We start from the raw sequence: 13,285 nt of genomic DNA on the forward strand, positions 1-13,285 counted from the left end.
GAAAAAATAAAATCTCATTTTGTCTGTCATAGTTGAAGTGTATTGTACCTATGATAAATTACAGGCCTCATCTTTTTAAGTGGGAGAACTTGCACAATTGGTGGCTGACTAAATACTTTTTTGCCCCACTGTACATGTCACATCAGTTTGCAAACAAACGTAAAAATATATAATTGAGTTAATAAAGCTGCATATAAACATGGTCTTTGTTTTCTTGAGTAAGGCAGCTCCAAAATGCAGGTGTTTCAGCTTAGTTCAGTGCTTTCTGTGTTGTTAGGGTGAGCCAGCAGAAAATAGGAGCATTGCGCCATGATTGGCTCAGTGTTCTGTCATTTATGGGGACACTACAGCATCGGCAAGTTTAAGTCTTTAGTAAGGGTAGACATCCTAAGTTTCAACCCTTTGGGTCCTGCCATAGAGTTATATTACAAGTGCCCTTCCAAGAAGGCTCAAGATCATTGGCCACAGATAAAATTACATCAAATCACATTATTTGTTCAGTAGCTTTGACTTGATGTCAACATCTTTCAATTACATTACTTTCAAAGTCTTAGTTAGCAGTCATCATCATGAATCAAGTCATCAATTTACTGGCAAATCCTTTTTAATCCTTGTCATATGAAGAGAAATTACAGATAAAACGTATCGTGTCTCATCGGCCATTGGACAAAGATTTGCACGACAAGTTGGAAATCACCTTCCATACAACTCCTTGTTGAATGTGCATCAGTGGCTAACTGCAAGCATTGCAAAGCAACCACTAGCCTGCTATTCAATGGAGTGGCTGTGTGTTTTGTCCCCGAATTCCCACCATAAATCCAAATGGTGCCAGACTTTGATGACAAAATTTGCCTACAAAGGTGCCATGCCACCTTCCTGTTTAAGTGACATCACAAAGTGAGTGCTGAACATTCTATAATAGAATTGTGTTATTTGACACAAGACCCAAACGGCATTCAATGTGCCTCACCCTAATAATTTGGTATATTTTCACCTCTTAATTTCAGCCACTGTTCTAACTTCGTGGTGCACATGTAGCCCATAACCTGTTTTAGAGAAATGTAATCATTGAATATTGTAAGAGCTTTCATTGTCTGTTTATATGCCCCCTTTATTTATCCTGCGGTTCTGACTTGGTGTACAGGGAAAACACTAAGAACGGCCCATGTTCTGAATTCTGTCGCTGTACATTTCAAAAGTGCTGAACAAATAGTTATGACTACGTCCGTCGACGCTTTCTCATTGTCTTAATGAAAAATACGGATTGCCTCTTATCCACTTGTCTTCCTTTATGCCATAGTTTGTACATCTCAATTGTCAGTAGAAACCACATTTGTTTAAGCAAGTCAGCCATGTTTTTTTAAGGCAGTAAATGAGGCTGAATGAACTGTTTCACTGCTAGACAAGGCTCTGCTGATAGCCAGGTGTAGCAGTGGTAAGGTGTTGGGACAGCTTTATGTATGCCCTAACAGTTTGTGGGCACCGTTTGTCACCATTATAGTGAAATTAATTTATTGTTTGGTGTTATGGCTTTGTTGGCATGTATCCCACATTTAGATTTTTTTTGCCCCACCAAGATTTACATGGTAAAATCGCCACTGGTCTCATCACAAATCAACTGCATTTAACTTTTTTTTTTTTTTTTAACAACTTCAACCAGTAAAATGGCTCTTTGGTTAACTTTAGGCCACTGGGTTCCCGAATGGCGCAGTGCTTGAGGCGTCAGTACAGACACCTTGGTTCGATTCCAGGATGTATCACAATCGGCCGTGATTGGGAGTCCCATATGGCAGCGCACAATTGGCCCAGCGTCGTCCGGGTTTGGCCGGTGTAGACCGTCATTGTAATTAAGAATTAGTTCTTAGCTGCCATACCTAGTTAAACAAAAGGTTAAATAAATAAAATACTACAGCCTATGTCAATGTGCGTTAGCATTCTAGCTAACAAGTGCTGTTGCCGAAATAAGTATTTTACAAAGATCCCAACCAAATATAATATTAGTGTCTGTTCAAGCTAAATTATAAACATTGTACGCGTACTATGACATCCCCAAAATATGGTTTTGATTACAACAACTATGAATGTTTCTTCGAGGCAGCGACGCTAACTGCTTTAATTCTTCATCCAAAGGTCTCGCTTATCTGGTTAGAATACGATAGTGTCTTTGCACAAGTTAAGTAATCACGGGACTTTTTCCATACTATCCAAAAACTGACCAAGACCCAATTCTTGGTAAGACATCTGAACACATGGGAAACGGGGCGACAGCACCATCGGCCTTCTGCAACATGTACGTACCTCTTGCCAATCCTGTTTTGTATCGGTCGAGGATCTTGACACTACTGGGACGACGCTCCCGTGCCACCTTCAGTTCCAGTAGTTGTAGTTTCCTCCGTAATCCGCTGTTTTCTTTCTGGCTTTGAGAAATTTCCAAACGAAACACTGCATAGTCGTCGTCTACGAGTTTACAGATCTCTGCAACGGCTGCATTCGCTAGAACCTCCATGACGGAGGCTATTTGAGTGTGAAAACCCATATCGTTACAGTCAGCCATTGTTAGCAGCTAGCTAAATATCGTTACCTAGATAACATATATCAACAAGTACTTTCACCAACACGAATTAAACACGATTTGGGGTAAGTATATGATACTGAGAAGTTAAATGAGTACAATTTTGAGTTCCTGGGTGTAAACAAACGTCTAAATAACTAAAACGCTAAGTGACGATATTGTTCACTTCCGTGTAAGGGTCTTATTGGTTGGCGTCATAGCTAAAGGGTGTGGTTAAATGAAAAACGCACGCGTGCTGTTCTTTTAGTTACGGTACTATTTATTACACATCAAATATCCTATGATCAGTATATTTCAAACTCAGAGCAGACTTGTTATAAATAACAGTGTGTTAGCAAGAATATAGTAAAATATAAGTAATTACTTTATTCCATCTACATCACCCCAGTAACGTAAATATTCCGCTGGGCCGTATTAATTTGTATTTTATTATATGCATTACGCCGTTTCTGATGCAAAACGTTTCTTAAATGAAAGCAAATGGAACGATACGGGGAGGGACCTACATAGACTGAAAAAAGAATGGGGACATACCTGAATTTGTCCAATCGAAACTCTCGTTTTACTTGCACAACTGTTTGGACGAACGATTGATTATATCCCTGTCCTTGTTCTGCCTAGGTTGACTGTCTCTAAAAACAGGGATGTACACAAGCCTGATTCAAATGACAAGTTAAGTACCCTCCTAAACGGATTCAGTTTGTAGAGAACAGTCAGTCTGGAATATCAAGCCCAAATTCACATTCGTTTATGTTTAATTTTCGCCCCCAGTCATCACAAGACCTGAAGGCTTCAGGCCATTTACTGAAAATAGCTTGAGGTCAAGGACTGTTTGTAAAGATAACCTTGTGAACTCTGGGTTTTTAATAACGGAAACAGTTAAGAGGGACTTGACTTGAGCATGTTTTGGTCGTTGTTGCATTGATGAACACAGTGACATGGTGACGTACATCAGTATAAATAAGCCAACAGTATGTGGCCGAGTAAGTAAATTACAAAGTGGCAATGTTTGCTACAGCCATGTGGGGTTCATAGCAATAATACACATAACAGATATGGGAGATATACAGTGCATTGGACATTTGAATTTCAAAACACTTGGGCCGTAGTAATAACTAGCTTTTGCTTGGATTGTATAAAACAAATACGAGAGACATATGTAAGCTAAGCCTTCTAAGGTCTCACATACAAGCAGGGCTTGGCTTGGTTAAACCCCAGGATGGGAGACCAAAGGCATAGCTGTAGATAGATAAACTGTTCAGTAGGAAGTGCTGCCCATCCTTAACCATGAAAACTCATACCTGAACGTGTATATACAAATATTGTATTTTTCTTATAGTAATTGTCATGGTTTTTATATGTTGACATAAAAACAATGTGAAATTATAAGAAAGGCATTTATTTTGTAGAGGTTACATTATGAGAGCATACAGTGCCTTTAGAAACTATTCATATCTCTTGACTTATTCCACATTTTGTTGTGTTACAGCCTGAATTCAAAATGTATTAAATATTTTTTTCCCTCACCCATCTACACACAATACACCCTAATACCAAAGTGAAATATATTGAAAATTAAATACAGATATGTCATTTTACATACGTATTCACATCCCTCAGTCAATACATGTTAGAATCACTTTGCCTGTCTCTCTGGGTAAGTTTCTAAAGCCGTGCTCACATTGGCAGTTAGAAATTAATCAAATCTCATTTATTTCCATATCCGATTAGAATCTGTTATATGTCCTGTATTCTGAACAGTCAAAAAGCATATGGAATCGAATATTTCAAGCCACATTTTCGTAGGTGGTTTGAAGTCAGATACAAATCTGATCCCGGGGCGGCAGGGTAGCCTTGTGGTTAGAGCATTGGACTAGTAACCGTTGCAAGTTCAAATCCCCGAGCTGACAAGGTCGGGGGCTGACAAGGTACAAATCTGTCGTTCTGCCCCTGAAGAGGCAGTTAACCCACTGTTCCTAGGCCGTCATTGAAAATAAGAATTTGTTCTTAACTGACTTGCCTAGTTAAATAAAGGTAAAATAAAAAATATAAATTTCCTGGCCATTTGACCGTTCAGACAAGTCATATCTGATTATTTTCCCTCAAGTGTTTTTTTTTTAGACTGCTATTCGGCATATCTTGTTGCTCGCTGGCTACTCTGACAATTTGACAAAAACATGTGGTACGGTAGCTAACTAGCTTGTTAATTGTTAACATACAAATAAGTGAATGTGCTAGAAAACTAAACAGCTATGGCAACTAGCTAGTTGATGGCTGTGACTCACCAAAAGATTATTGTTTTGAAAGTTGGACCATCTGGACAGTCAGTAGTCCAAAACGGATTTGAAAAACAAAACTGATTTGAGCGTTAAGGCCTGCAGTCTGAACAAGCTTAAGAGCTTTGCACAGTGTTCTTTAACTTCTTAGGGCTGCAATCCCATTAACAGGGATTGATATGACAACAGCCAGTGAAAGTGCAGAGCGCCAAATTCAAACAGAAATCTCATAATGAAAATTCCTCAAACATACATATATCTTATACCATTTTAAATGTAATCTTGTTGTTAATCCCACCAAAGTGTCCAATTTCAAATAGGTTTTACAGCGAAAGCACCACAAACAATTATGTTAGGTCACCGCCAAGTCCCAGAAAAATTCAGCCATTTTTCCAGCCAAAGAGAGGAGTCACAAAAAGCACAAATAGAGATAAAATGAATCACTAACCTTTGGTGATCTTCATCAGATGACACTTATAGGACTTCATGTTACACAATACATGTATGTTATGTTCGATAAAGTGCATATTTATATTTAAAAAACTCAGTATACATTGGCGCGTTATGTTCACTAGTTCCAAAAACATCCAGTGATTTTGAAGAGTCACATCAATTTACAGAAATACTCATTATAAATGTTGATGAAAACACAAGTGTTAGACATGGAAATATAGATACACTTCTCCTTAATGCAACCGCTGTGTCAGATTTTTAAAAAGCTTTAGGGAAAAAGCAAACCATGCAATAATCTGAGAACGGCGCCCAGAAAACAAATATATATATATATCAGCCATGTTGGAGTCAACAGAAATCAGAAATAACATTATAAATATTCACTTACCTTTGATGATCTTCATCAGAATGCACTCCCAGGAATCCAGGTTCCACATTAAATGTTTGATTTGTTCGATAATGTCCATCATTTATGTCCTAATAGCTACTTTTGTTAGCGCGTTTGGTAAACAAATCCAAAGTCACGAAGCGCGTTCCCTAGTTGCAGACGAAATGTCAAAAAGTTCCATTACTGTCCGTAGAAACATGTCAAACGATGTATGGAATCAATCTTTAGGATGTTTTTAACATAAAACTTCCATAATATTCAAAGCAGAGAATTCCTTTGTCTTCAGAAAAGCAAAGGAGCGCGAGCTACCTCTCATGGGAAATGCACGTGACCAACGCGTGACTGCTGGCAGACCTCTGACTCAATCTTCTCTCATTCTCTCCCCCTTCATAGTAGAATCCTCAAACAAGTTTCTAAAGACGGTTGACATCTAGTGGAAGCCTTAGGAAGTGCAACATAACCAATATCCCACTGTGTATTCAATAGGGGCTGAGTTGAAAATCGACTAACCTCAGATTTCCCACTTCCTGTTTGGATTTCTTCTCAGGTTTTTGCCTGCCATATGAGTTATGTTATACTCACAGACATCATTGAAACAGTTTTAGAAACTTCAGAGTGTATGCATATATTATCAACTGGGACTGAGGAGCAGGCAGTTTAGTCTGGGCACCTTTTCATCCAAGCTACTTAATACTGCCCCTGCAGCCATAAGAAGTTAAATTCTTCAACCTCTGTCAAGTTGTTGTTGATAATTGCTAGACAGCCATTTTCAAGTCTTGCTATAGATTTAAGTCAAAACTGTAACTAAGCCACTCAGGAACATTCAATGTTGTTTGGGTAACCAACCAGTGTATATTTGGCCTTGTGTTGTAGGTTATTGTCCTGCTGAAAGGTACATTTGTCTCCCATTGTCTGTTGGAAAGCAGACTGAACCAGGTGTTCCTCTAGGATTTTGCCTGTGCTTCCGTTTATTTTAATTTAAGTTTAAAAAGTCTCTAGTCCTTGCCGATGACAAGCATACCCATAACATGATGCAACTACCACCATGCTTGACGAGTGGTACTCAGTGATGTGTTGTTGGATTTTCCCCAAACATAACGCTTTGTATTCAGGACATAAAGTTAATTTCTTTGCCACATTTCTAGTAGTTTTACTTATCTTACTTATTGCAAACAGGATGCATGTTTTGGAATATTTTTATTCTGCACACGTATCCTTCTTTTCACTCTGTCAATTAAGTTAGTATTCTGGAGTAACTACAATGTCGTTGAGCCATCCTCAGTTTTCACCTATCACAGCCATTAAACTCTAACTGTTTTAAAGTCACCATTGGAATCATGGTGAAATCCCTTAGCGGGTTCCTTCCTCTCCGGAAACTGAGTTAGGAAGGACACCTGTATCTTCAAAGTGAGTGGGTGTATTGATTCACCATCCAAAGTGTAATTAATAACTTCACCATGCTCAAAGGAATACTGCTTTTTAAAATATTTATGCATCTATCAATAGTTGCCTTCATTTGCGAGGTATTGGAAAACCTCCCCGGTCTGGTCTTGTGGTTGAATCTGTGTTTGATATTCATTGTTCAATTGAGGAACCTTACAAATAATTGTGTAGGGGGTACAGAGATGAGGCGGTCAGTCAAAAATCATGTTTAACACTGTTATTGCACACAGAGTGAGTCCATGCAACTTATTATGTGACTTGTTAAGCACATTTTTACTCCTGAACTTATTTAGCTTGCCATAACAAAAGGGGTTGAATACTTGACTCAAGACATTTAATATTTATTTTTAATTCATTTATAAAAAATGTGTAAAAACATAATTCCACTTTGACATTGTGGTGTATTGTGTTTAGGACAGTGACAAAAACATCAAAATGTAATCCATTTTAAATTCAGGCTGGAACACAACAAAATGTGGAAAAGGTCAAGGGTTGTGAATACTTTCTGAAAGCACTCTAAGAAACTCTTTACTGTACACACAGAAACATAATATTAGAAAATGTGTGGAGAAAGTGGAGTTTATTAAATGGCCATGTGTTGATTCAAGAATTAAGTATCATGTTTTGGTTTGATGGAGAAGGGTTCCTCAGTTCCTGCAATTATACAAAAATAACCAAGTCAATCAGCACTGAGTCAATTTTGTATTTAATTTGAACAAAATGGTCATACACTCACATAATGTGAAGTACACTATTCTTATTGCACAAAATAATACATGTGACAAGTAGAATAACTTCTCACTGTGGAAACATGTCACATTTTCTGTTAATTATGGTACCCTCGCTTTGATCAAATTAATTTTAGAATACTTTATTATAAAACACCAGCATCAAAGAACAGTACAAGTTTATCACTTTTCCTTAGTGAAGCATTTTTACAGACACCATCTCACCAACATATCGACTCTGCCTCATCACACTCATTATTTCCTCAGTTCACTTCATCCAGTTCTCTATATATCCAAATCCAAAATAATAAAATTTACAAAAATGAACGAGTACTACATATCACACTATACACTATTCATGGGCTGTGTGCATTTTCTGCTCGTGTATCATGAGGTTGCTCCTCTCTGAGAACCTCTTCCTGCAATGCGTACAGACAAACGGCCTTTCTTCCGTGTGGACCTTCAGGGGCATCTTCAGCTGTTGCTGGTGGGAGAATATCTTCTCACACTAGGGGCAGTTGTAGGGTTTCTCCTCTGTGTGGACCCTCTGGTGCCTCTTCAGTTGGTGCTGGAGGGAGAACCTCTTCTCACACTGGGGGCAGGTGTAGGATTTCTCCCCTGTGTGCAACAATAACATTGCTGTCATCAAATCCTCCACCGGGTGCCCTTTTGAGTTCCTCAATGAACTTGACACCTTGCTAAGCTAATTTTATGACGATGGGTCTCCGCTCGTACTGGGCGACTTCAACATCCCGACATCTGCCTTCGATTAATTTCTTTACAACTCTTTTTTCCCCTCCCTTTGACATCACCCTTTCCCTTTCCCAGTCCCCTCCCACTCACAAGGCAGGCAATAGAAATTCTTACCCGTCAATACATAAATCTACCCGCATTTAGCAGGTGTTCATTTTATGCCCTGAACCAGCAGAGTCACTGCCCATCTTCCGAAAACATCTGAAACCCTATCTCTTCAAAGAGTATCTTAAATAGTCCCATAGCAATCCCCCTCCACTATGTCGCCTCTGGTCCTGGCCTGCTTGCTTATGTCCCCTGGGCCCTTGCCTCACCGGTCTGGGAATCCAAGATGGCATCCCATTGAAGCTCTATTACTGTATGAAGGCTATATGTATTTCTTCCTTACCTTACTCTCCCATCTTTAGTCCACTCAGCAGGTCAATGCTCTCTGGTCCGTCCTCGATTGTCTCCTCTTTCACTAGTAGCAGATCAGGCTTCCCATCCTCCATGTCTACTGACTGTAAGAGGTACAGAGTGAGAGGATGTTGGATCAAGAAATCTGATATGAGCACCCTGCTATGGAGCATCTTCTAGTTGGGCAATGAGGGATTGCTAGGAGTACAATTGAAACATGGTAGTTGACTTAAAACTGGAAAAGCAATAGATGATTTGATTACTTGACACTCTTTAATGGTTTGGTCATTCAAAAGCATGGTCCCTTATCTGCAGTCTCAGAGTAGAAGTGATGATCAAGGACCTGTCTACATAGTGTTATTCATTATTATCTAAAAGGCTAATATTATCCTAGATCATCACTTCTACTCTGAGTTGCTTTGTGGATATTGGACCTGACTTAATACCATGCAGACAATTTTTTACATTGGCTCACCTCAGTGAGACTGTGTGTGGTCCTGTGCTAATCAGCTGGTTCCTCTGTGGGTTCAGGAGAAGGTATCGTCTAGACCCTCCTCACACCCCTCCTCATTCATCATCAGTACCTCTGGACCCTCCTCCTCCTGGAAGAGACAGGTGATACAGATTACACAGACATACACTCCCTCAGATATGTACACAGATAATAAACGCACTTTCAACATGGAGTATTTACCCATCCCCACTACACTTGAGTCCTACACTGTAGTTACAGAATGACTTCATTGTTGTTCAACCCATCATGGTGGACATGAATATGTTGTTGTGGGTAAAAAGTCAGCTATGATATGTCAAGTCATAATCAGACAAACCTGACCAAACTATTTTGACATGTACAGTAGATGTTTATTAGTGTGTGGGTATGTGTAGGTATATTTAGTAAGTGTATAATGGTTATAAAGCACTGTTGGGTGTATGCAGAATAGGGTGAGATGGGAGGTATACTAAAGAGAGTCTCAATGAGTCTTAGAATGAAAAGTCCCATTTTGTGTTTATTAAACATGAACAAGTGTTAAGGTGCCACTCCAGTCTCCTTTTCACCTCTTAACACCTGATTTACTTAGCAAAAAGGCACATCTTAAGGCACGTCCAGGACATAGCACAAGTGGGTGGGTTGGGCCTTTTTTCTTTTGTTCACTAGGCCAATGGCATCACAACTTCCCATCAAACCAACTCATTGAATGCCTTACTCCTTGAAGTTTGCAGTTGTGTCAAAAAAAAACTTTTGTTCAAAACATTGTATTGTTCAACATTGTATTTATACTTGCGATATCACTTTACAACAGGAAAAGTTTAATCACGGGAGGAAGTCTTGAAATACACCATATGAAAACCACATACTTCTCAACAACAAATCTGCATGAACTCGATAAACTGCATTCATTTTCTCATTAAAAGTGTCTTGGAAAAAAAATAGTTGAATGGAAGTAATGAAACAGGCATTTGTGAACATCTTATATCCGACACAGTACAAACACTATCTATCAGACTTGTTTAGGGTTATACAGTGTATCACACAATGTCTGGATGCAATATTCTACTCAGGATTATTAAACACTGAAATCTGTTACTCTCATTATTCCAAATGTATCTGTGGCTATTTTTGATTGACATCAATGAAAATTCATCTTAGTCTTTAATGCAGGATTTGATCTAAACATCAGAAGCTATGGATTGAAATGGTTACTTTCTGTTATAGAGTGGAATGTTTTTTCTGCTGGTGTATCCTGAGGTAGCTCTTCTCTGAGAACCTCTTCCCGCAGTGTGTACAGGCGAACGGCCTCTCTCCAGTGTGGACCTTCAGGTGCATCTTTAAGTGACCAGCCTGGGCAAAGCGCATGGGACACTGGGCACAGCTGTAGGGTTTTTCTCCTGTGTGGACCCTCTGGTGCCTCTTCAGGTCACCAGCCTGAGCAAAGCACATGGGACACTGGGGACAGCTGAAGGGTTTCACTCCTGTGTGAACCATCTGGTGCCTCTTCAGGTTGCCAGCCTGGGCGAAGCGCATGTGACATTGGTTACAGCTGTAGGGTTTCACCCCTGTGTGGACCCTCTGGTGGATCTCCACCTTCTGGGGGCAGCTGAAGCCTTTGTTACAGAACATGCAGAGAAACTGTTTCTCTTTAATACCGCCTGATGTTTCTCCCCCTCCCTGAACCTGGGCTCCAGGCCTGTCTTTTGAGTTCAATACCTGATCGAAAAGGACACGGCCGTGTGAATCGGAATGTCCCATCGACGTTGACACTGGGTCATGATCCCTGAGTGCGTGCAAAGGGGAATGGGTCGCAACATTTTGATTTGTCTCTAAGATTTCCCTGTAATCTAAGAAATCTCTGCCCTGTGAGTGTCTGTCTCCTAGCTGACTATCTGCATTCCATATGGGAGGAGGGTCACCCTCCACTTTCACAGTCACTTCATCTTTGAGCAGACCCTCCCCTTTCTTATCTAGGCACCCTTCGGAGTATACACTACTACAGTACCGGTTCCAGTCCCCTCTAGACAGATCAGTGTGTGTCTCTAAACCCAATCGCATGTTGCCAGGGTCCATCTCTGTAGCGTAAGAACAAGACGGATCATTGCCAGTCTCTAACACATCATCTGAGTCCAGATGGGAATTAACAGCCCTCATGTTCGGGTTACCGTAAAGTAAGTACTCTGAGCCAGGAGCAGGAGGACATCCCAGTGGCCCCAGCCCCAGTCTCTCTGGGTCTGATCCTGTGAGTATAAGGCTTTGTGTTACAGTTAAAGTCTCTGTGTCTGTCTCTGACTTGTGTCTGTCTCTGACCTCCGTGATGCTGCGTTGGGTCCTGGGCTGCACTGTGGCAATGGGGTCCTCTGTGGCTACAGGGTGCACTCCAGCTGTTCCAGTCTGGATGTTTCTACTGTGCCGTGGGTCCTCCTCTACTTCAGACCTCTCCTGCTTGACCTCAGGACCTGCAGTCTCTGCATCTGTAGACTAACACAAGAAGAGGAGGTTATAACCTAAATTGGATAACAATGTCATAGGGAAGTCAAACAAGCTCCCATATGGTAAATGTGCATGTACGCAAGTCAATAGCTAAAGAAAGCCTTGCTGAAATAAACAGGCCATTGATTTACAAAGTAGCATTTTTTTTATGCAACACTATTACACTAACCTCTATCATGATAACATGCTGTGGTGAGGTTCCACTCCCCTCATCAGTGATTGGTTGGTCATCTCCCCATGTGTGTCCTGCTGGCTTCACAAAGCTCCTGTGGCCTCCAGTGAGATGTCCTTCACCTGAGAGAGTGATTGGGGGAAAGATGGGGTTAAGTCCGGTACTGTCCATGCTCAACTGTATATTGTACCCTGTTGACACTGTCTAGAATTGTAAACTATTTAATTGGTAACGATTTAAGGTAACACTTCTTGATATGCCATTTCTCTATTTATTTCTCTGTATTGTTCCATGTACTGTTTTTTTTACTGAGTAAATAATAGGAAATGCAGTAAATAGAATATGGTTAGAATATAATATTGTGTCTTTGTGCAAGATAGCTAAGTAATCAGGGGAATTATTGTATACTCTCCAAAATCTGACAAAGACCCAATTCTGGGTAACACATCTGAACACGTGCAGAAGAGGGGGGACAGGCACTGAACTATCTATATATGAACGGTGACAGGCCGCGTAGCCTCCGCAGAACATACCTCTTGCCATTCCTCTGTACCGGTCGAGGATCTTGATACTGGGACGACTGGCGAGGACGCGGTCCCGTGCCACCTTCAGTTCAAGTAGCTGTAGTTTCCTCCGCAATGACCTGTTTTCTTTCTGGCTTTGAGTTATTTCCAAACGAAACACTGCATAGTCGTCGTCTACGAGTTTACAGATCTCTGCCACGGCGGCATTCGCTAACACCTCCATTATGGAGGCAATTTGCGTGTGGAAAACCATACCGTTAGTCATTGTTAGCTAACGTTAGCAGCTAGCTAGCGTTAACTATATATCTATCACAAAGTCCTGTCTCTAACAAGTATTAAAGACTACATATGGTAAGTATGTGATTCTGTGCCGTTAAATTGGTCATTTTAAGTGCCATGGTTTTAATAAACGTCTAAATAGCAACGATAAACACGCCAACGTGAAAGTTGTTACTCGTAATTTACTTCCGTTTACACCGAAGAGAAATTATGTTATTGGTAGGCGTCATAGAAGGGTGTGGCTAAATAAAGGATATGCGCGCTGTAATGTGAATTACGGTACTGCTTATTACGTACCACGTCAAACCTATTCAT

The 13,285-nt window shown here is 40.3% G+C and overlaps 2 protein-coding genes across 6 annotated transcripts in view; both read right to left on the reverse strand.

The window, feature by feature from the left end:
• LOC118361953 (zinc finger protein 33A-like) overlaps positions 1–3,202 on the reverse strand; it is a 50,325-nt gene extending 47,123 nt beyond the window's left edge. The window contains exons 1-2 of one of the 4 annotated variants that reach the window (XM_052485312.1): positions 3,107–3,202; positions 2,299–2,514 (exon numbers count right to left, since the gene is read on the reverse strand). In XM_052485312.1, coding sequence (XP_052341272.1) covers positions 2,299–2,506 — 208 coding nt within the window. In that variant the 5' untranslated portion in view covers positions 2,507–2,514; positions 3,107–3,202. Of the gene's footprint in view, positions 1–2,298; positions 2,787–2,936; positions 2,956–3,106 lie in introns of those variants that run through there. The other 3 variants (XM_052485313.1, XM_035742139.2, XM_035742138.2) reach the window with 3 other exon arrangements.
• LOC118361900 (oocyte zinc finger protein XlCOF29-like) overlaps positions 1–13,199 on the reverse strand; it is a 100,606-nt gene extending 87,407 nt beyond the window's left edge. Inside the window, exons 1-3 of one of the 2 annotated variants that reach the window (XM_035742152.2) lie at positions 12,701–13,199; positions 12,165–12,289; positions 10,002–11,983 (exon numbers count right to left, since the gene is read on the reverse strand). In XM_035742152.2, coding sequence (XP_035598045.2) covers positions 10,721–11,983; positions 12,165–12,289; positions 12,701–12,956 — 1,644 coding nt within the window. In that variant the 5' untranslated portion in view covers positions 12,957–13,199 and the 3' untranslated portion in view covers positions 10,002–10,720. Of the gene's footprint in view, positions 1–10,001; positions 11,984–12,164; positions 12,290–12,700 lie in introns of those variants that run through there. The other variant, XM_052485309.1, reaches the window with a different exon arrangement.
• Positions 13,200–13,285: the final 86 nt, after the last annotated feature.

This window comes from Oncorhynchus keta, chromosome 29 (genome assembly GCF_023373465.1).
Source record: "Oncorhynchus keta strain PuntledgeMale-10-30-2019 chromosome 29, Oket_V2, whole genome shotgun sequence".
Lineage (NCBI taxonomy): Eukaryota > Metazoa > Chordata > Actinopteri > Salmoniformes > Salmonidae > Oncorhynchus > Oncorhynchus keta.